The sequence below is a fragment of the Phyllobates terribilis genome, unplaced genomic scaffold, assembly GCF_046119375.1.
Source record: "Phyllobates terribilis strain yellow unplaced genomic scaffold, ASM4611937v1 Scaffold_1__5_contigs__length_1240528914, whole genome shotgun sequence".
Taxonomy (NCBI): Eukaryota; Metazoa; Chordata; class Amphibia; order Anura; family Dendrobatidae; genus Phyllobates; species Phyllobates terribilis.
This window is the reverse complement of record NW_027362761.1, coordinates 1,205,591,051-1,205,614,794: the sequence shown is the minus strand read 5'-3', so window position 1 is coordinate 1,205,614,794 and position 23,744 is coordinate 1,205,591,051. Positions and strand designations below refer to the sequence as shown.

At 38.9% G+C, this 23,744-nt stretch overlaps 1 protein-coding gene across 1 annotated transcript; it reads left to right on the top strand.

The window, feature by feature from the left end:
- The first annotated feature begins 224 nt into the window (after positions 1 to 224).
- LOC141222709 (vomeronasal type-2 receptor 26-like) lies at positions 225 to 21,673 on the top strand. Its single transcript, XM_073666699.1, has 3 exons — positions 225 to 323; positions 3,096 to 3,219; positions 20,766 to 21,673. The coding sequence occupies exons 1-3, from the start codon at positions 225 to 227 to the stop codon at positions 21,671 to 21,673; spliced, it is 1,131 nt and encodes a 376-aa protein (XP_073522800.1).
- Positions 21,674 to 23,744: the final 2,071 nt, after the last annotated feature.

The window sequence follows — 23,744 nt, the reverse complement described above, 5'->3', positions numbered from 1 at the left end:
GTGACAAATGAGGAATCATTGGTGTCATCCGCCTCATGTTTAACCTGGAAAAATACTCATCAGAATGAAAAAGGGGAAGGAGGAAGAATTGCAAATTGGACATGTTCATCATGGCAATGTTACTGTTGGGGACCTTCTAGGTCCATGCTACATGCTATAAAATATAAAAAATAAATAATAATAACATATTAAAAGAGGAGAAGGAGGAGCATTAACAGGTAGATATGAAGGGTAGCATTGAGCTGGAACAGACAGGGGATGAGGCTGAAATAGTGAAAATGATGATGATGCTGGTGATGAGAACTAACTGTCGCATAGACAAGGTAATGAACAAGAATGAAATGGGGGCTCAATCATACTGGTGAGCATGAAAAGTTGTATGCTGGAATGCTTAAGTAAACCTATTCAATATTAAAAACGACATTTTTGGGATGACTTGATAAAAACCTTTACAATTGTTAAATCATTTTGCCAACAGCAAACCTGTTGGGGATATCAAAAAGTGATAATTTTTTACTCCTACCTGAGAAGCCATTCTCTTTAAAAATGGATAACCTGTTCCTGCTCACTTAATAACAAGATAGTTTTTGAAAGGCTTGTGAAAAGCTATCACTTCTGCATTTAGCAAATAATGAGATTGCAAACACAAAGAGAGGAGAGCTTCACTGTAATGTCATTACATACAAAACTGTAAATCTATCCCATGCATTGTGTAATAAGGCTTGGACACCTGGAATAGATGCAGAGCTTTGTTTGTGATATGCTGCGGCTCTCCTCTGATGTCGCTATCATGTCTTTTTTTGTTCACTGTATGTCACACAGTTATCACCTCCAGCATCACACCCACACTGAATATCTTTTTTTTAATATTTTTATTTTATAAAATACACTATATACTTATCATGTGTCTATTAAACACTGCTCAAAAAATAAAAGGAACACTCAAATAACACATCCTAGATCTGAATGAATTAAATATTCTCATTGAATACTTTGTTCTCTACAAAGTTGATGTAATGTACTTAAAACAAGTCAAAACGAGGCTCAGTATTGTGTGTGGCCTCCACGTGCCTGTATGACCTCCCTAGAATGCCTGGGCATGCTCCTGCTGAGGTTGCAGATGGTCTCCTGAGGGATCTCCTCCCAGACCTGGACTAAAGCATCCGCTAACTCCTGGACAGTCTGTGGTGCAACGTGACGTTGGTGGATAGAGCGAGACATGATGTCCCAGATGTGCTCAATCGGATTCAGGTCTGGGGAACTCGCGGGCCAGTCCATAGCTTCAATGCCTTCATCTTGCAGGAACTGCTGACACACTCCAGTAACATGAGGTCTGACATTATCCTGCATTTGGAGGAACCCAGGGCCAACCGCACCAGCATATGTTCTCACAAGGGGTCTGAGGATCTCATCCCGGTACCTAATGGCAGTCAGGCTACCTCTGGCGAGCACATGGAGGGCTGTGTGGCCCTCCAAGTAGCAGATCACTCTCCACTGCGTCTCCAGACTCTGTCACGTCTGTTACATGTGCTCAGTGTGAACCTACTTTCATCTGTGAAGAGCACAGGGCACCAGTGGTGACTTTGCCAATCCTGGTGTTCTGTGGCAAATGCCAAGCATCCTGCACGGTGTTGGGCTGTGAGCACAACCCCCATCTGTGGACGTCGGGCCCTCATACCTCCCTCATGGAGTCAATTTCTAACCGTTTGTGCAGACACATGCACATTTGTGGCCTGCTGGAGGTCATTTTGCAGGGCTCTGGCAGTGCTCTTCCTGTTCCTCCTTGCACAAAGGAGGAGGTAGCGGTCCTGCTGCTGGGTTGTTGCCCTCCTATGGCTCCCTCCACATCTTCTGGTACCTGCTCTGTGCTCTGGACTCTGTGCCGTCAGACACAGCTACCCTTCTTGCCACAGCTTGCACTGATGTGCCATCCTGGATGAGCTGCACTACCTGAGCAACTTCTGTGGGCTGTACTGTAGACACCGCCTCATGCTACTGTATCTCTAGGGGTGATAGCAATGGCAAAATGAAAAAGTGACCAAAACAACAGTCAAAAAGCATGAGAACAGAGAAATGGTCTGTGGTCACCACCTGCAGATCCACTCCTTTATAGGGGGTGTCTTGCTAATTGCCGATCATTTCTACCAGTTGTCTGTTCCATTTGCACAGCAGCATGAGAAATTAATTCACAATCAGTGTTGCTTCATAACTGGACAGGTAGATTTTACAGAAGTGTTATTGACTTGGAGTTACATTGTATTGTTCAAGTCCTCCCTTTATTTTTTTGAGCAGTGTATTTGTTTCCATTTTCATGACCCAATACCTGGAGTTTACTCTTCATGTTCAATTATGTAATTCTTTTAGCAGTGATTCATAACTTGTAAATATTATTTTCTGATCTGTTTATTCTGTTGTTTTAAGGTTGGGATCCAAGTTCACAGATGACCAAAGCATTGGCCATTGTACACATTGAAAATTTATGCTGATACTACAATAAAGCTATACTTTAATTTCTCTGATTGCGTCTCTTGGAGTGCTGTTCCTAATTTCTTTTACATTAATGATTATATGACAGTGCTGACAGAGGAGAGCTGCAGCATGTCACATGCAACACTTAAAATATTTGCTAGGTATTGAGGCATTATTCCCCAATGCTTGGGAGAGCGTATTGAATATAATGATGTTTCAGTAAATGGTGACATTCCAATGCAATTCTTCTCCTCTGGGAGTAAAGAGATCTTAGTGTGATTAGGTTAGACACACCAGTCTGATAATATCACAATTAAAATGCAGTTCTGAGCTTCTGTGGGGGCATTTTTTCCATCCTTTACTCTATGCCTGCTCTTGGACAGCACAATAAAAGGGAAAAAGTGACTGCCCCCCACCCCAGAGAAGAGTCTCTACTAATGCTACCTTGGCTAAAATACACATTATCCTATTAGGAACCCTGACCTTTACAAAACAACATCTCTGCAACAGACAAAAGAAACAAAAATGTAAATCTAAGTTTTATTCAGCGATTGAACCTCTTTTGCATAATGTAGCCAGTATAAAGTGCTGATACGTCCTCTTTAAATGTTTTTCCATCTTTCCAGGTCCCAGTGTCTCGCTGCTCAGAAATCTGCTCTCCTGGAAGCAGAAAAAAGCCACAACAATCAACTCATACCTGCTGCTATGACTGTGTCCACTGTTCAGAAGGAGAAATATCCAATATATCCGGTATATGATATTATCTGATGATTGATGGTTGATGATAATAGTAAATGTGGCGCATAAAGCCAAATTGACAATTTTGGTATTTGGTCAGCATTTTACATGAGTATTTGCAAGCCAAAACCAGAAGTGGAACAATCTCATGAAAAGCTGTGCAATAATGTAGAGAAGGGGTTGGGATCTTCTGGACATGTTCAATCCAAGCTCATCCCTGAGAATCCAGCCAGATTCATAGGAAACTACAGGGTGGGCCATTTATATGGATACATCTGAATTAAATGGGAATGATTGGTGATCTCAACTTCCTGTTTGTGGCACATTAGTATATGGGAGGGGGGAAACTTTTCCAGATGGGTTGTGACCATGGCGGCCATTTTGAAGTCAGTCATTATGGATTCAACTTTATTTTTTCAATGGGCAGAGGGTCATGTGACACATCAAACTTATTGATAATTTCATAAGAAAAACAATGGTGTGCTTTGTTACAATATTTACATGCATTTCCATAGCATTTTTAAAAATGAGGTCTCCTTCGTTATGTCATGTTTTAAATTAGGCTGATTTGTTTTTTACATTCTGGTACTAAATGTATTTTTAGTGCGTTTCTGCAGAGCAAATGCACTAAAAACACATAAGCATTTTTTATCTGTTGTATTTGCGCATCTAATCCAATTCCATGGGAAAAATCCACACGTAGAGCATTGTGTGGAGGCAAAAATTGACATATTGCGGATCCCAAAATAGGGCTGCAGGTCAGTATATGTTTGTGAAGTATGAAAAAAAGCACATTGGGTACGAGATTTCTACAAATTCCATCCACTTTGCTAAAACTGTAAGATAGTCTAGTAAAAATATATAGGATCAAAAACTCCAAAATGTATTGTGGGAACTTAACTGTGTAATATCTCACAGAGGGGAAAAGGGAGAGGAAGAAAATGATACTTAAATATGTATATCTTCATTTATATTATCAGTGGGAATGACATACAACTATGAGCGATTGTTGGCTGGTTTCAATATATCCTGCCAGCATAGTATTCCCAATAATCGCCCATTTGCGGTAATTGCTTTTAATACATATCAAACAGAGCAATGTCTCTGCATTGAAAGCATTGATTGCTCCGAGCAGCATTTCTATTCAGCCCTCAGTACAGTGTTTTATTAATCACTGACTCGATGTCGTGCATTTAGAGGGGAAAAGGGGCATTTGCCTCAGGTGAAGCCAGCAGGGGGCGCTATAGGGCTTCCTAAGGCAGTGGTCCAAGGTGTCACCCATGTGAATGCATTTTGCCGGTCATAGAAGTTGGATTCGGACATTCTTTTAGCCGGTTGTAAAACTGACAGCAGCTCAGAGAAGGGGTAAAACACCAAATTCCTAAATTCAATTGTACAGTAGAATTTTTGGTCAGGGTGACGTCAGCAACGGGATCAGGTCAGCTAGAGCAACACCTTAAGGGTGCAGTCAGAAGGCCGTATAACACAGACGACCATCGCATCGCAATGCTTGGACTGGCTGGCTGACCCTTGAGTGACAGCATGTATTTCTATGCAGCTGTCACACCATAAGGCAGAGCAAAGTGCGCCTGCGCGGGCTGTTACTGCCACTGTGCAGGCGCAAAGTTTCGCTGAGCCATGCAGATGATGCAGGACTCGACATCCATCTCAATCAGAGAAGAAGGACGGCTCTAGAGAGCAGAGAGGAGGCAGAGATGACGCCCATCGGACCGGATTATACTCATTGAAATATATCGTGACTTAGAGGCTTTTTAATTTCCTGCTATTCAGGACACTTATCACAATTCCCATAGTTTATCACTAATCAAATATTTATTTAGTCTCTTATTTACTCTAAATCCTTCTCTCCAATCACTGCATTCCTTCACTGTTATCCATCCTCCTCCATTCATTCACCATTGTGTCACTGTCTTTCATGTATTTAATTGTCTATTAAATATGCGCCGTCACGATCATAAGCAGGTGTCAAGCTATATGAGGGCTAACACCGTGCTGCAATGTCCATGATCGGTGCTCACACAGACTGTGGGCATTAAAACCACTCTGATGCCGCTGTCAACAGTAACATTGATCAGGTGGCAGTAGAATGGAGCTCCCTTTGTGCTCCTATTGGCAATAAGGCGATTGCGATCGCGTTGTGCCGATGTTCTCCATGGTGACACCGGGCTGAAAGTTGGCCTCAGCTAGACCTAGGTATGATGGCCTGTAAGATACTTCTCACAGCAGATTCTGACATGCCTCCTCCCTGTGTTAGATTGCCAGATCTAATGCCCTGATCAGCGATCAGGGCAGGGAAAGTTGATTTTACATCCTGGGACAAGGTAAAAAAAAAAAAAATAAAAGTTTAAAAAAATTGTAAAAATATGAAAAAAATAAATAAATCACAAAATAAAGAATAACAAAAATGAAAAAATATTCTTCCAATAAACACATATATTTATGTCAAAATAGACAAATAATGTACATATATTTGGTATTGCCACATCTGGAATGACCCCACCTATAAACTGCCACACTAGTGGACCCCTTCAGTGAATATGGTAAATAAAAGATAAACAATTGTGACAAAAGCCAGTGCTTTTTCATCATACCACCAAATGAAAAGTGGAATTAAATGCAATCAAAAAGTCGAATGTACATAAAAATGGTACCTACATCTTTTCCCACAAAAGACAAGTCACCATACAGTTCTATCAATGAAGAAATTAACAAGCTATAGCTCTCAGAAAATAGTGATGCAAAAAAGCTTTTCTTATAAAATTGTTTTTATTATGTAAAAGTGGCAAAACATAAAAACTGATATAAATGTGGTATAGCTGTAATCGTACTGACCTGAAGAATAAAGTTATCTTATCACTTTTACTACATGGTGAATGGCATAAAGCCCCCCCCAAAACAATTCCTGGATTGCTGTTTTTTGTTTATTCTGCCTCCTAAAAATCGAAATAGAAAGCGATCAAAAAATGTCACATGCCGCAAAATGGTAACAACTACACTCGTCCCGCAAGAAACAAGCCCTCACATGACTCTGTTGGCAGAAATATATAAAAATTATAGCTCTCAAAATATGCAGATGGAATTACTTTGTTATGCAAAAAATGGTGTTTTCTCATGTGTGATAGTAGCCAAACATAGAAAAAACAAACAATGTAAATCTGATATGTCTGTAATTGCACTGACCCGAAGAATAAAGTTGTCTAATAGCATATAACGCATGAGGAACAGTGTAAAAAATAAATTAAAACATTACTCACCTGCTGTTGATTTGTTCATTCTGCCTCCAAAAAATTGCACTAAGGCTCATCTAACATTTATCCTGAACTCTACACTGAGCCCTTACACTAGGGTTTCCATGTAAATCTCTGAAAGTTTTGTGCACTTTTGCAAAGAAGAGTAGAGCTGAACACAGGCCAGACAAAGTCTAGAGTAACTCTGCTGCCTCATTATAGTGAATGGATCAGTCATGAGTTTCATCTGAATCACGTCATTCGGAGTGCTCATTGTAAGTGCTCAGCGTAGAACATGGGATAAATGTTTTCCCAAATGTTATGTAAAATGTTCCCACTCAGGCCTGTTATCTGTCAATAGAAATATAGGGGTCATAAACGTTACTGGTAGCACAAAGGCTCTGGAAAAGCGAAATGGTTCCTCGCCACACAACGAGTGAATTCTGTGCTCCCAAATACAAATGAGCCCTTCTTTCTGAGCCCCAAGTGTGCTAAATCAAATTTAACATCCATATGTTTGGCATCTCTGTAGTGATAAAATCTCACTTAATTTATGCGATTCATGTCTCCAGAAGGACAAGCTAGGCACAATATGTGAGCACTACAATGTAAGGGCTCTAAAGTGGCAGATTTGCAATTTTCACTCAGCAACATTGACTGCTATTTGTTTCTGGCAAACACCCATGTGGTCAAAATCGTCACTACACCTGTGGATAAATTCCTAGAGGGGTGTACATTCCAAAATGGGGTCACTTGAGGGGGAATTCTGCTCTACAGGCACTTAGGGGCGCTGCATATGGAGTGCGCAAACTATTCTAAGATAATTTGTTTTCCAAAAGGGCTCCTTCCATTCTGAATCTTGCTGTGGGGCTAAGCAGTTCTGTGCAGCCACATATGGGTATTACCACGTTCAACAGAAGTTGTAGGACAAACTTTGGTGCCATTTTTGCCCATTTCCCATGTGAAAATGTAAAATCTGGGGCTAAAACAAAATATTTGTGGCAAAAATTTAATTTTTTTTCTTCACCACCCAATGGTATAAAATTCCGTGTCACACCTGTGGTGTCTATATGATCGCTGTACCTTTAGATGAATTCATTGAGAGGTGTAATTTGTGAATTTAGGTCATTCATCTGGCATTCTGCTGTTCTGGCACCTCAGGTCTGCTGCCAATGGGACATGGCACCCTCAAACCATTGCAGCAAAATCTGCGCTACAATATGGTACTCATTCTCTTCTGAGCTTTGCACTGTGCCTCATAAGTACTTTTCAACCACATATGTGGTATTGGTGCACTCATGAGAAATTGTGTAACAAATTGTACTGTTCATTTTCTCCTCTTGTCCCTACTAAAAATTGAAAACTTGGGGCCATAGCAACATTTTAGTGGAAAAAATTTAAAATTTTCATTGACTCAGCCCAATTTTATACAATTCTGTGAATTGCCTGAAGGTAAAATTGTAAACTACACCCCTAGATGAATTTCTCAAAAGGTGTAGTTTACAAAATAGGGTCACTTGTGGGGGGCTCAGCTTCTTTGGCATGTCAGAGGCTCTTCAAATTTGACATGGCATCAGCAATCTATTACAGCCAAAATTGCTCTCCAGAATTCAATTGGCGCTCATTCCCTTCTGAGCCCTGCCGTGTGGCCACAAATGTTAATTTTGTCCTTTTCCTTTTGCTTTAATTCCTGTAGAGCACTAAATGGGTGGTTTTAAGCATTTTGAAGGGTGCAGTTTTTAAAATACTTTTGGGTATTTTTGTCACATATGCCCATGAAAGTCACTTCAAACGTGATGTGGTCCCTAAAAAAATGATTTTGTAAATTTTCATGGAAAAACGAGAAGTTGCTGATTACAATTTTATCCTCTCTAACTTCTTAAGAAAAAAAAATTTGTTTCAAACATAATGGTGATGTAAGGTAGACATGCGGAAAATGTTATCTATAAGTTATATTGTAAAGTATGATTTTACAAAAGTCATGCTTTACAAAAAGTTTAAGGATATAAAAATGAAAGTTTTGAAAATTGCAGAATTTTCAAAATTTTCACCAAGATTTTGATATTTTCACAAATAAACACAAAAAATATTCGACCTAAATTTACCACTAACATAAAGTAAAATGAGTCACAAAAAAACATTCTCAAAATCACTTGGATTTATTGAAGCTTTCCAGAGTTGTTACCACTTAAATGGACACTGGTCAAAATTGTAACATTTGGACTGGTAATGAAGGTGAAAACAGGCTTCAGGGTGAAGGCGTTAACAGGGATTTATATTTCCACTATCTGCAGGGGGTCCATTTGGGTGCATCCTCTACTCAAGGTTTCTACTTAGGAAAGGGTTTATTCTCTCTGAACTTTCTATCAGTAATCTTAAAGAGATTTCCCCACAAACAAAAGTTAATTTTAAAAATTGGGTGTGTCTGACTGTGTACGGAACATACCACAACTCCTGGGCAGGGTTAGTGGGAAAACCCCTTTAATTCCTTGTGAATAATCTTTAATAATTACATTATTGTTAATGGTCCAAATTAATTAATCACCTTCCTACATGTACATGTTTATCACAATTTATTTTTTTATTTTTTACAATGACATTTTTTTTCTCTGCACACACCTTTTTCTCTGCTCCAGCTTTATTTGTACACACAAGAGATAAATCGTTCGCACCCTTTGATGGGCGATTTTCTTTTGGTGCCCTGTTTTTAACTTTGAGAAGTTCTTAACAGTGACAGAATCACACACAAAATAGGGCAACATCAACTTGTAAAGGATTAGTGTAGGCAATGGTCGGGCTCACCTGAAGTTGTTGTGTGTAGGCAAAACACCAATAAAATCGTGGAAAGATGATGCCTCTGCCCCATGATTGGATGAAATGGTTCTTCCAGATATACAGTGAAGGAAATAAGTATTTGATCCCTTGCTGTTTTTGTAATTTTGCCCACTGACAAAGACATGAGCAGTCTATAATTTTAAGGGTAGGTTAATTTTAACATTGAAAGATAGAATATCCCCAAAAAATCAAGAAAATCACATTGTATAAAATAGATAAATTTATTTACATTTTGCAGTGAGAAATAAGTATTTCATTCCTCTGGCAAACAACACTTAACACTTGACAAAACCCTTGTTGGCAAGCACAGCAGACAGATGTTTTTTGTAGTTGATGATGAGGGTTGAGCACTTGTCAGGAGGAATTTTGGTTCACTCCTTTCTGCAGATGATCTCTAAATCATTAAGATTTTGAGGCTGTCACTGGGCAACTCGGAGCTTCAACTCCGTTCATAATTATTCTATAAGATTAAGATCTGGAGACTGGCTAGGCTGGTCCATAACCTTAATGTGCTTCTTTTTGAGCCACTCCTTTGTTGCCTTGGCTGTATGTTTTGGGTCATTGTCTTGTTGAAAGACTCTGCCCTGACCCATTTTTAATGTCCTGGCGGAGGGAAGGAGGTTGTCACTCAGGATTTTACGGTACATGGTTCCATCCATTCTCCCATTGATGCGGTGAAGTAGTCCTGTGCCCTTAGCAGAAAAACACCCCCAAAACATAATGTTTCCACCACCATGCTTGACAGTGGGGATTGTATTCTTTGGGTCATAGGCAGCATTTCTCTTCCTCCAAACATGGCAAATTGATTTAATGCCAAAGAGCTCAATTTTTTTCTCATCTAACCACAGAACCTTCTCCCAGTTACTCACAGAATCATCCAGGTGTTAATTGGCAAACTTCAGACGGGCCTGCACATTTGTCTTCTTGAGCAGGGGGACCTTGCGGGCACTGCAGAATTTTAAACATTTAAGGCGTAATGTGTTACCAACGATTTTCTTGGTAACTGTGTTCATAGCTGCCTATAGATCATTAGCAAGATCCCCCTGTGTAGTTTTATGCTGATCTCTCACCTTCCTCATGATCAAGAATACCCCACAAGGTGAGATTTTGTATGGTGCCCCAGATTGATGTCGATTGACAGTCATTTTGTATTTCTTCCATTCTCTTACTATTACACCAACACTTGACTCCTTCTCACCCAATGTCTTACTTGTGGCTTTGTAGCCCATTCCAGCTTTTTGCGGGTCTATGGTCTTGTCCCTGACACAATTAGAAAGCTCTTTGGTCTTGCCCATGTTGTAAAGGTTAGAGTCTGACTGATTAATTGAGTCTGTGGATAACAGTCTTTTATACAGGTGACTATGTTAGACAGCTGTCTTTAATACAGATAACAAGTTGATTAGGAGTGTCTAACTGGTCTGTAGGAGCCAGAACTCATAATGGTTTTTAGAGGATCAAATACTTATTTTTCACTGCAAAATGCAAAAAAATTTAATTTATACAATGTGATTTTCTTGTTTTGTTTTTTTGGATATTCTATCTCTCAATGTTAAAATTAACCTACCCATAAAATTATAGACTGTTCATGTCTTTGGCAGTGGGAAAACTTACAAAAACAGCAAGAGATTAAATAATTTTTTCCTTCACTGTATAATGGCAAGAATGGAAACTTTCACGTTTAGGTGGGAATCTTGGGATTCCAAATCGGTTTTCGTTAATACCAATGAGTTTCTCTGCTGGATGAGTGCCTTTCTCAAGGTTTAAAAACTAGGTGTGCTGCTGGGTGCAACAATTAGAGGCTTTAAATTGGATAAAATAGCTCCAAAAAGCATGAGAAACATCCTTAAATGTCAAGAGGGAGAGAGTCAATAAACAAAAGTTTTGGAACAGAGAGGGTGGAGTGGTTAATAAAGTGAATTTGAAAAAAAAAAAAAAAACAGTGGTGAAGCAGAAGTGAATAATGTTAAAACGTGATTAAGCAAATTGATAGGAAGAGAAGTGTGATAGAAGGATGTGAATGTTAGGAATTGTGAAAGGATATAAGTGGTAAAATAAATTTTCAGATACATATATGAGGAAATTATTAAATTATGAAATTAAGAAATTATGTGACAGAGAGTAGAGCAAGAAGAACAAAATAAAAAGAAATGGAAAGAGGTAGACACAGGGACACAAAGTGGCGCTGGTGATATAGAAATGTTAGCCCAAGTTAGAGGTTTGTGATGGATCTAGCACTTTAAAAAGTATTGAAAAATGAAGAACTATGAGTGTTTTTCATTAAATTAAAGTAGCAAATGAGTGTTTTTTTTCTAAAAATGCATAGAGATAAATGATGTAAGAGTGGGTCCAATAGTGAAGTGAAGCCAAAAAAATATATAGATGCATAAAATAAAATATAAAAAAATAAATTTATAAAAAAAAAAAACGACCTAGCAATAAAATTATGGGGGCTGTGCTTTTCTAAAACATGGAAAAGAATATGTTGCAAACAGTCTTTTACTTAGAATGAGATAAGGGGATCGATAGACAAAGGCTGTAAAAGTGATGGAAAAAAATGATTAAAGTGCAAAGTTACAGTTACAAGGTCTAACTTGTTGAACAATTGTAAGAAGTCAAAGAAAAGAGGTGTTTGTTAGGCCACGTTCCCACGATGAGCTGTGGTGAATTTTTGACGCTGCATATTTCACTTCATCAAAAACGCAGCATCTTACAGTTCCAGCAAAGTGTATGGGATTCATAGAAATCTCATGTGAACTGTACTTATTTTTAATTAGAGCAAACTTACTGCAGTGTGTTTCAAGTCTGCAACTTGTCAATTTCTTTGGTGGGTTCATTGAGTTTTATCTGCAGATTTTCCCTATAGACTTGCATTAGATGTAGAAAAAAATGCATGTAAAAAGCACAGAGGAATTTCTAGTGAGTTTCCATATGTAAAAACGAATGTAATTCACAACAAAACTTGAGTCTAAAACTTTGAAGCATTTCTTCTGAACATAAACCAAGTTTTGTTTTATTTATTTATCTCTTTTCCTATTTAACAGTAAATCTAGTTTTTTAGCCCAATATACCCACTTTACCACTCTGTATTTTCTACCATTTTTGCTGATGTCAGTTTTAACAATAATTTTCTTTTTTTTCATTAGATTTTAGTCCACTCTAACAAACTCCTCTTTTTCTTTCACTTCTTACACTTTTTCAACAAGTTAAAACAACTGTAACTTTGCCCTTTAATTTCTTTCTTCTATCAATTTTACAGCCGTTCTCTTTCGTTCTCCTTATCCCTTTCTAGGAAAACACTGGTTACAAATTATTCTTCACCACATTGTAGAAAACCCCAGCCTTCACAATTTTGCTTCTTAGGCCTAATATTAGTGCTGAAAGAACGTGCTCGGATAACGTGCTATCGGAGCATGCTTGGGTGTTATCCGAGTATCTTCGGCATGCACTGCTAATATGTTTGACTCCCTGCAGCAGCATGTTTTGAGCAACACATGCACGGATTGCCTATTTGTTAGGCAACCCCTGAATGTGTTGCATCTTTCTACCGCCGGAAAACATGCTGCCACTGGGAATCAAACATATTAGCAGAGCATGCAGATACTCGGCTACCACCAGAGTATGATTGGATAGCACGTTATCCGAGTACTTTCGCTCAACACTACTTTATATATAAATCCCTTCAGTGACCAGGCCAAATTTTTCAATTCTGACATGTGTCACTTTATGTCTCAATAACTCTGGAATGTTTTGCTTTGACATATAAAAAAATGAGAAATTTGTCAAAAATTTCTAGAATTTAGTAATCTTCAAACTTTGAATGATTGTTCCTTTAATCCGAATAGTCAAACCACACAAAATAGTTAATAAATAGCATTTACCTTATGTCTGCTTTACAACAGCACCATCAGTAACATGTTCTTTTATTTTGTTAGAATGTTAGAAACTTTAAAATTGTAGCAGTAAAATTTTATTTTCTCAAGGAAATCTACAAAACGTATTTTTCAGAGACCTATTCAGTTTTGAAGGGACTTTGAGGGACCTTAATATTGGAAAACCCCACATGCCATTTTTAAAACTGAACTCCTCAATATATTCAAAACTGCTGTCAGGTAGTTTATTAACCCTTTAGGTGCTTTTCAGGCATTAGCGCAAAATGGCATGACAGGAAAGAAAAATGTTATTTTTACCACCTAAATGTTTCTAACTTGTGAACAGGTAACTATAGTTGGCAGATTCTAAGGCCGGTATGGCAGTTAAAAGGAACTCACAATCATTATCTCAGGGTGATGATGGGATTAAAGAGGGAACCCCACACTCTGTTAATCATCTTGATGTCGTAGTTACTATTGACTGCAGCATCTAAGGGTTAAATGACCATGGCCAGTGTCAACACCAATCATGACTGATACAGTGAGGAAAATAAATGTGTGATACTCTGCCGAATTTGCAAATATTCCCACCTACAAAGAATGGAGTGGTCTATAATTTTTATCGTAGTACACTTCAGCTGTGAGAGACAGAATCTAAAAATAAAAAACAGAAAATCACATTGTATGATTTTTACATAATTAATTTGCATTTTATTGCATGAACTAAGTATTTCATACAATAGAAAAACAGAACTTAATATTTGGTACAGAAACCTTCCTACTTCCTGTAGGTGACACAAGAGTTCTAGTTCTCTTCTTCTCTGAAGAGACAATTTGCATATTTCCCAGAGAAGCATTGCGGCTTAACATGTCACTCTGCACAAGGAGAAATGTTATCCCTTAGATACCGGTCTGATGCCTCTCACCCAGACAAACCAGAACTCACACTTTGCACTGACGAGGGACAGTACTCCGAAACACAGAATTTGCAAATTGAGTTTCTGGTTCTGGCTTATATCATAAGTTATGTGATAAGGCTCATTAAAGGGTCACTATTGACTTTTAGGATTGCTACTTTCTGTAGGTGGCACAAGAGTTCTAGTCATCTTCCTCTCTGAAGAGACAATTTGCATATTTCCCAGAGGAGCATTTCGGTTTTAAAAGTTTCCTCACCTTGACATGCTTAACATGTTACTCTCCGCAAGGAGAAATGTTACCTCTTAGATACCGTCTGATGCCTTTTTCCCAGCTAAACCAGAACTCAGACTTTGCACTGACGAGGGGCAGTACCTCGAAACACAGTGTCTGCAAATTGAGTTTCTGGTTCTGGCTTATATCCTAAGTCATGTGATAAGGCTCGTTAAATGGTCACTATTGAATATTTGGATTGCAACTTCCTGTAGGTGGCACTAGAGTTCTAGTCCTCTTCCTCTCTGAAGAGACAATTTGCATGCAATTAAATGCAATTTAATTATTTAAAAAATCATAAAGTGTTATTTTTTGTTTTTTTTATCTTTAGATTCTGTCTCTCAGAGTTGAAGTGTACATACGATAAAAATTACAGATCTGACCATTCTTTGTAGGTGGGAGAACTTGCAAAATAGGCAGTGTATCAAATGCTTATTTTCCCCACTGTATGTATGTATGTATGTATGTATATATATATATATATATATATATATATATATATATGTATACATTTTAGTTTTTTAATTATTATTCTTATATTTACATTTTTGATTATTTTGTTTTATATATTTATTTTGCTTCACTCCATTACTTGTACATTGTCTAATTTCATTTCTCACTGTGTTTTCAGAAAACACTCCTTCGTTACTTTGTCCTACAGTTTAGCTAAAAACACTTGTAGTTCTTGATTCTTCAACACTTTTTAAAGTACTCGATCAGTCACAAACCTCTAAATTGGGCTGTCATTTCTTTATCACCAGCGCCACTTTGTATCCTTGTGGCTACTTTTTTCCTTATCTATTTATTTTACTTTTCTTGAACTACTTTCCATCACACAATTTCTATTTCCAACACCCCACCTATCTATCAAAACTTCTTTCTTTCACTTCCCCTTATTACATTTGACATTGGTGTTATTAACTAATTAATTATACTTTTTATCTGAATTTTTCTATTAAATCCTCTTGACACATGTTCTCTATACTCTGTTGTTTCTCGACTCCTATGGAGTTTGATTTGTCTCTTTGCCTTGACTTTATCACACTTTTTTCCAGTCTTTTACACTTATTTAAATCCTTGTTCTCCTGTTACGGTTCTCATTGTGGTTTATTTCGATGCTATTGCCCACTCCTTTAAACACTAAGAGCAATGGCTGAATTTTATTTTCTACACAAGCTATTTAACATCTCGCTCCTTCCTTTTTTCTTCTCTACACTACATTCTGGATTTTCTTTTAGCTACACACATGAATCTTAGGTTACATCTATCATACCTTGTGACAAGTTCTAATCTCTCATCTCATTTTCTTTTATCTCCATCTATTTTTTCCATTTTTTGCTAATTATTTATTCCACTTATATCCTTTCACATTTTTTTAAAACACCACTCCAGCATTTTTTTTCATTGGATTGCTGGAGTGGTGCTTTAAATGTAAGTCCCCTACCCTCTGTCTGATTCTATCCTGCTGCCACTAACATCCATTTTCAGCGTTGCTCCGGTCGGTCTCCAATGAAAAGTGACCTGCTCGCAGCTCCAGTGTTTTACTGTACAAAACAAGTCTATGAGAACCTCGTTCTGGCCTCATTCTTGCCTCTTTCTGGCTATCATAGACTTGTATTAAGAGCGTGTGACATAGCTTCTGACTTCCCGCCAGTGAGAAGATACTGACAGAAGGTCAGGGGGACCGTAGGGGCACCGAAAAAACTGTGAAGACTCCAGAGAGTGAGTATATGACTGGGATCAGGGGGCTTATATTTAAAGCGCCACTCCAGCACTGAAAAAATAAAAAAAAAGCTAGAATGGTGCTTTGACATTCACATATGTCTATCACACTTCTCTATCAATTTGCTTGATCATGTTTTAACTTTCTTCCCTGCTCCCTTCTTCTTTCCTACTGTCGTCTAAATTTTTCGTTTTCTGTTTTTTTCTTTTTTAAATTCACTTTATTAACCACTCAACCCTCTCAGTGTCAACACTATTTTTCATTGACTTCCTCTTCCTCCCATTTAGGGGCGTTTCTCATGTTTCTTCGAGCCATTTGATTTTATCCTATTTAAAGCCTCCAGTTGTTGTATCCTGCAGACTTGGTTTTTATACCTTGAGAAAGGCAATGGTCCGGCACAAAAACGCATTGGTATTAATAAAAAATGATTTTATTAATTCTACAACCAGCAGCGCGGTATAGCCTCCTTTTCATCATATCGACACTAAAAAAATGAGCAAAAAGAGATCAAAAAGTCACGTGTACAAAAATATGGTGTAAATGAAAATTCAAATTGTCCTGCAAAAACATTTTAATAGTAGGAACATTCCAGCTATAAATATTTGTTACCGGAAGACACATTATCTAAAATGTTTGCAACCACATTCGGTTTGTTTTAAGTTGCATGACCATTTCACTCTATTAATAATAAGTACAGTAATGTGGTACAAATAATAGATGAGTGGATCTTTTAAAATCTGAATTTACAGACTTCTATAAATTTTACCCAAAAACATGATTAGCAGCAAATAAATTCACACTAATTTCAATACTGGAAAGCCTGAAATTATTAAAAAATTCAAGTGGGGGAGAGAAGAGAAAGAGAGGAGCCTACTGAGCATACACTGTACAGGATAGAGACAAAGGACCCTACTGTCGTAAGAGCTTACGCAGTACAGGAGAGAAAGAGGACTGCACTGATAGTAAGAGCTTACACTCTAGAGAGAAAAGACCCCGCTGATCATAAGAGCTTATACTCTACAGGAGAAAATAGACTCCTTTGATCATAAGAGTTTACACTCTAAAGGAGAAAAAAGACTCCTTTGATCATAAAAGCTTATACTCTACAAAATTAGAGATGACCCCACTGACCATAAGAGCTTAAAGGGGTGGTCCGAAGTCAAACTAAATTTCATTCTATTCTCCCTATCTATTTAGTGCCATATTCTAAGCTATTTTCTTTTGTACTGGCATTACAAATTCCCTACTGTTCCCTAACTACACTTTCTAACTGCAATTTTTTTCCTATATTCCTTTGTGATAATGCTTCGTTTGAGAATCCAAGAGCATGATGGGACACTATAATGAAGCATCATCAGAGCAGGGGGCAGAGACTGAGGTCACTACTTCAGCCCCTGACCTATTCCTGAAACAAAGCATCATCAGTAACACTTGTTTCAGGGGCAGTGCCTGTCCCTGATGTGTCCTCCCTGCAATATGTGTGACTCGCCCCCTGGGCCGTTGGGTACCCGGAACCGGGCTTCTATGCGATGCTGGGGGTAGTAGTGGCAACCCCTATCCCGTGGCACAGGGTGGTCAGACCAAATTGTGGCAGTCTATTTATCAGTGTTTTGGAATGTCCGACTACGCCACCCGTGGATTGCGGTCAGGAATGACCGCCGCTGCAAGGCAGACCACTGAGTCTGGTGTTGGTGTGCAGCAAAGGGATAGGATAACTTCCCATGGGAAGAGTGTAGCCTCAGGGCAATGTAGGTGGATGCTGGAAGTGATGGTGCAGGCGCAGCATAAATCACACAGAGTCCAATGGTGCAGTTCAGGCCTTTTACTCACAGTTGATATCCAAGTCACTTCTGTCAGCAATGACTTCACAAGCTGTGCCGCGTCCACCAGGTGAGGGGCTCGGTCAACCCCCAGGCAACTCAGGAGTGTGGCACAGGACCAACTTCTATCCTTTCTCTGGCCTCTTGTGCCCCACCAGTGACCACGCTTCTGTCCGGCTGCCACGGGCCTTCTCTGGTAAAACTTGGCGCCAGTTTCCCTGACCCTATGTGGTGCCTTCCAAGCGGGTGTAGCAAGGGACTGCACCAATAAATGATCACGACCTCCGGTTCTTGGTTGAGGGATGATTTACCTCCACCAACTTGGGAATCCGGTACCCTTCCGCGGCCTGACCCTTCACCCGATATAACGCGGGCTTGCAATGGTTGCTGTCCATTCTGCTCTCTTAGGGTCCCTTCTACCTTCTTGTTTCTGGAGCCTTTCTACTCCTCTCTCTCTCCTCTTTCCTTCCTTCTCCTTCTCCGCTCTGGCCCCGGCCTTCTCTCAAGGCCTGCCTCGTGGAGCTGAGCTCAGGCTGAGCCACAGCTCCCTGTCAGATCTGACTGAACTTCTCTGAACTCAACTTCTAAGATGGCTCCCACCTTTTATCTGCTTCTCTGTGTCTGAGCTCAGGTGACCTGCACCCAATGAGCTCCTTCCTATGCTCCAGAAACCATCTCCTACTGCCCCTACATCACTGGGTTCTCTCCCCCTCCCCACTCCAGCCAGGGACATAGTCAGCTGTGCCTGCAATTATATGGGAGCACTGTCGAGCTGTCCCCTGGAAATGGGGAGTGTGTATGTGTGTGTGCAGCTAACTGAGACCTGGTCCACACTCCATCCTTACCTGGGAGTGGAATATCACACCTCTGGTTGAGGTGCAATACCCCTGTGGCAAACAAACCCTCGGGGCACCACATGTGCACTGTGTGATCTGCATAGTGACAGCATCCACTCAGTTATAGGCTCAGATCAGTGATAATCAGTTGGCAACAGAATATCCAGCATCAATATAGATAGGGCCAGCCGCATTACTGCAAGGAAAAACTAGTGAGTCATGTCACCCCACAGGGGGGCACGAATAATTGGGAAACCAACTAAAGAGTAAGTATGAAAAATAGGAGGACAATGGAGTACTCAGGCTGGTATAATACGCAAAAGGTTTTTATTAAAAAAGATCAAAATATTAAATAGGTAAGGTAAAAAAGACAGACAACAATGCACCACAGAGAGTAAGATAAGCAGGCAGAGGAATAGGGGTTGTATGGTAAACACTAAAAAGGTGCAGCACGGTACAACCCTAATACAAAGGTCCATAAGCAATCAAAACAGATGGCGTTTGTGGCACTCAACATATGGGCTGTATCCAAGTAGGTTTCTGATCACATACCATTAGGTGTGGGATTATTCACAGGGAGAAGGCATGCGGCACATCTTAAGGTAGATTGATACTGATAGGAAGTAAAGAAAAGAAGAATATGATTAAAAAAACAATAGAAACGGTTAAAAATGTAAAACCAAACCCCTAAAGGGGAGAGGGTGACAAGAAACAACAGTATGTAGGAACCTAACAGAAAAGGATGTGCACCCTTCATAGGAAGCAGGAGGAGCTCAGGGCTTCATTCAGTTCAAGTCGAACAATCCACTGAGTTTCTTTTTGGGCCAGGATTTTCTTTATGTTGCACCCTCTAATCCCCATGAGGACGACATTAATACCTCTTATTTTAAGAGACCTTGGGTCACAATTATGGGCTTTGTGAAAATGATGCGGAATGGTTTTTAACTCCGATGGGTCGGCCACTGTCTTGGCCGCGCCAATGTTTCATGTATTTTCGTGCTGCCCCTTATTGGTGTTTACCATACATCCTCTATTCCACTGCTTACTTATCTTGCTCTCTGTGGCGCATTGTTGTCTGTTTTTTTACCTTATGTATTTAATATTTTGAGCTTATTTAATAAAAACCTTTTGCATATTATACCAGCCTGTGTACTCCATTGTCCTCCTATTTTTCATCAGAATATCCAGCATGCAGGAAACTAGCGTCGCCCTGCTAGTGACATCACTGGTCTCCTGAATGCTGGGAATCATGAAACCGCTCTGCTGCCAGCTGATTATTACTGATCTGAGCTGACAACAGAACGGGATCTTTCTCTGTGCAGATCACACAGTGCATAGATCGCAGGGAGGACACAGCAGGGATACAGGAAGGACGAGTACAGCCCCTGAAAGCAGTGTCTCTGAGTACCCTTCATTGCAGCAGTGATTGCACCCTCTGCCCCCTGCTCTGATGATGCTTCATTGGAGCATACCAGCATGCACTGGTGTTTTCAAATGAAGCATCATCACAAAGGAAGTAGGAAAATATAGATAAGCAGTTAAATAGTGTAGTTAGGAAACAGTAGGGAATTTATAATACAAATATATTAGAAAATAGCTTTGATTATGGCATGAAATACAGTAGATTTGGATTTAGAATAAAATATAGCTGGACTTCGGACCAACTCTTTAAACACTACAGAAGAAATGGACTTACCCGGGTACTGACCACCACTTTACAAGGTCGATAATCAGTAAGATATCAGCCCATTCTCTGATACTTTAGAAGTGTGGGAAATGGTGCCGAGCTTTTTGGTTTTTTTTTGTTAACAGCAAATCATATCTCAAAATTTTCGCGTTTACGTAAAACTCCAAATTTCAAGAAATTTCTCTTGAACTTGATTGTCCTCAGACCTTAGATCGATCCACTCATCTTCAATGCCTATGTTCAGTATATAATGATCTCAAAAAGGAATTCACCACCATGTACTGTATGTGTATGGTTCGAAGGTACTAAGGAATATGACATTAACAAGTTTCTATGTTTTTGTTTTCTTTAGACAGTGATAACTGTATTAAATGTCCAAGTGTTGAATGGCCAAATGAGAAGAGAGACCAATGTCTACCAAAAATCATAGAATTCATCTCGTATCACAATGACACAATTGCTGCTGTTTTTTTATTCCTCTCAGTTTCTGGTTGTCTCGTCACTAGTTTAATATTTGGAATATTCATTTCTCATCGGGACACCCCCATTGTTAAAGCCAATAACCAGAACCTGAGTTACTTTTTATTGGTCTCCATCATTCTCAGCTTCCTCTCTGTCTTCTTGTTTCTTGGTCGTCCAATCAATGTGACTTGCAGACTACGTGAGACCACTTTTGGTATCGCTTTCTCACTAGCCATCTCTTCACTTCTTGCCAAGACTCTCATGGTGTGTGTTGCTTTTAAATCCACCAAACCTGGAAGTGCTTGGAGAAAATTTTTGGGTGTGAAACTTCCTTATATAATCATTTTGTTGGGTTCATCAATCCAATCTTTTATCTGTGTTATCTGGTTATCCATCTCTCCCCCTTTCAAGGATTTGGACACTCAATCTTATCAGGGAAAGATCATCATTCGGTGTAATGAAGGCTCTGTTATTGGGTTCTATTCTTTAATAGGCTATATGGGATTCCTGGCAGCTGTGAGCTTTGTTCTGGCTTTCATGGTGAGGACATTACCAGACAGTTTTAATGAAGCCAAGTACATCACCTTCAGCATGCTGGTGTTTATCAATGTCTGGATCGCCATGATTCCAGCTTTTCTGAGCACCAAAGGGAAATATACTGTGGCTGTGGAGGTTTTTGCTGTTCTAGCTTCCAGCTATGGACTTTTAGGTTGCGTCTTTCTTCCTAAATGTTACATTATGTTATTTAAATCTGAAATGAATACAAAAACTGCCCTGCTTTGTAAGAATACAAAATAATGTTTTCAATATTGTATAGTAATTAGAAACTAATGGAACATGTAAAATATCAATTAGAGAGAAATCACATTGTATAAAATAACATATAAAAATGAACAAATAGATGTACAAATAAATATTATATATATATACAGTACATACATACATACATACATACATACACACACATGGTCAAAATTGTTGGTACCCCTCGTTTAATGAAAGAAAAACCCACAATGGTCACAGAAATAACTTGAATCTGACAAAAGTAATAATAAATTAAAAATCTTTGAAACTGAACAAATGAAAGTCAGACATTGCTTTTCTACTTCCACAGAATTTTTAAAAAATTAAACTATGAAATCGGCCTGGACAAAAATGATTGCACTCTTAACTTAATATTTTGTTGAACAACCTTTGGAGGCAATCAGTGCAATCAAACGATTCCTGTAACTGTCAATGAGACTTCTGCACCACTCGACAGGTATTTTGGTCCACTCCTCATGAGAAAACTGCTCCAGTTGTCTCATGTTTGAAGGTTGTCTTTTCCAGACGGCATGTTTCAGCTCTTTCCAAAGATGCTCAATAGGATTTAGGTTATGGCTTATAGAAGGCCACTTCAGAATAGTCCAATGTTTTCCTCTTAGCCATTCTTGGGTGTTTTTAGCTGTGTGTTTTGGGTCATTATCCTCTTGCAAGACGCATGACCTGCGACTGAGACCAAGCTTTCTGACACTGGGCAGCACATTTCTCTCTAGAATCCCTTGAGAGTATTGAGATTTCATTGCACCCTGCACAGATTCAAGACACCCTGTGCCAGATGCAGCAAAGCAGCCCCAGAACGTAACAGAGCCTCCTCCATGTTTCACAGTAGGGACAGTGTTCTTTTCTTGGTATGCTTCATTTTTCCATCTGTGAACATAGAGCTGATGTGCCATGCCAAAAAACTTCCATTTTTGTCTCATCTGTTCATAGGACATTCTCCCAGAAGCTTTGTGGCTTGTTAACATGTAGTTTGGCAAATTCCAGTCTCTATTTTTTATGATTTTTTTTTCAACAATGGTGTTCTCCTTGGTCGTCACCCATGAAGTCCACTTTGGATCAAACAACGATGGACGGTGCGATCTGACACTGATGTTCCTTGAGCTTGAAGTTCACCTTTAATCTCTTTAGAAGTTTTCCTGGGCTCTTTTGTTACCATTCATATTATCCGTCTCTTTGACTTGTCAACAGTTTTCCTCCTGCGGCCATGTTCATAATATGTGCAATTGTAGTCACAGGAACATCAAGCTGCTTGGAGATGGTCTTATAACCTTTACCTTTAACATGCTTGTCTATAATTTTCTTTCTAATCTCCTGAGACAACTCTTTCCTTTGCTTCCTCTGGTCCATGTTGAGTGTGGTACACACCATGTCACCAAACAGCACAGTGAGTATCTGTAGCCCTATATACAGGCCCACTGACTGATTACAAGATTGTATACACCTGTGATCCTAATTAGTGAACACCACTTGATTTAACATGTCCCTTTTGTCACATTATTTTCAGGGGTACCATCATTTCTGTCCAGGCCTATTTCATGAGTTACATTTTTAAAAAAAAATCTGTTGAAGAAGAGTTGAAAAGCAATGTCTGACTTTCATTTGTTTATTTTCATAGATTTTTAATTTATTATTACTTTTGTCAAATTCAAGTTATTTCTGTGGCCATTGTGGGTTTTTCTTTCATTAAACGAGGGGTACCAACAATTTTGACCACGTGTGTAAATACTGTATATACAGTGGGTAAAATTAAGCATTTGATACATTGCCGATTTTGCAAATTTTCCCACCTACAAAGAATGGAGAGATCTGTAATACTTATTTCATCCAATAAAGTGCAAATTAATTATGTAAAAATTATACAAAGTAATTTTCAGGATTTATTTTAAGATTCTGTCTGTTACAGTTGAAGTGTACTTACAATAAAAATTGAGAAACACAGACAGAAAAGAAACCAACAAAAAGAGTCCATGGTAAGTATAAATATTATAATGTATTTTTGTTAGTCAAAATATTAAAAAATAATGATAAAAAGGGTGGGAAGAAATAA

Coding starts and splice junctions, on each gene's coding strand:
- LOC141222709 (XM_073666699.1), top strand. CDS start 225: ATGAAGGGTAGCATTGAGCTGGAACAGACAGGGGATGAGGCTGAAATA. Junction 324..3,095: donor CTAACTGTCGCATAGACAAG/GTAATGAACAAG, acceptor CCATCTTTCCAG/GTCCCAGTGTCTCGCTGCTC. Junction 3,220..20,765: donor AGAAATATCCAATATATCCG/GTATATGATATT, acceptor TGTTTTCTTTAG/ACAGTGATAACTGTATTAAA.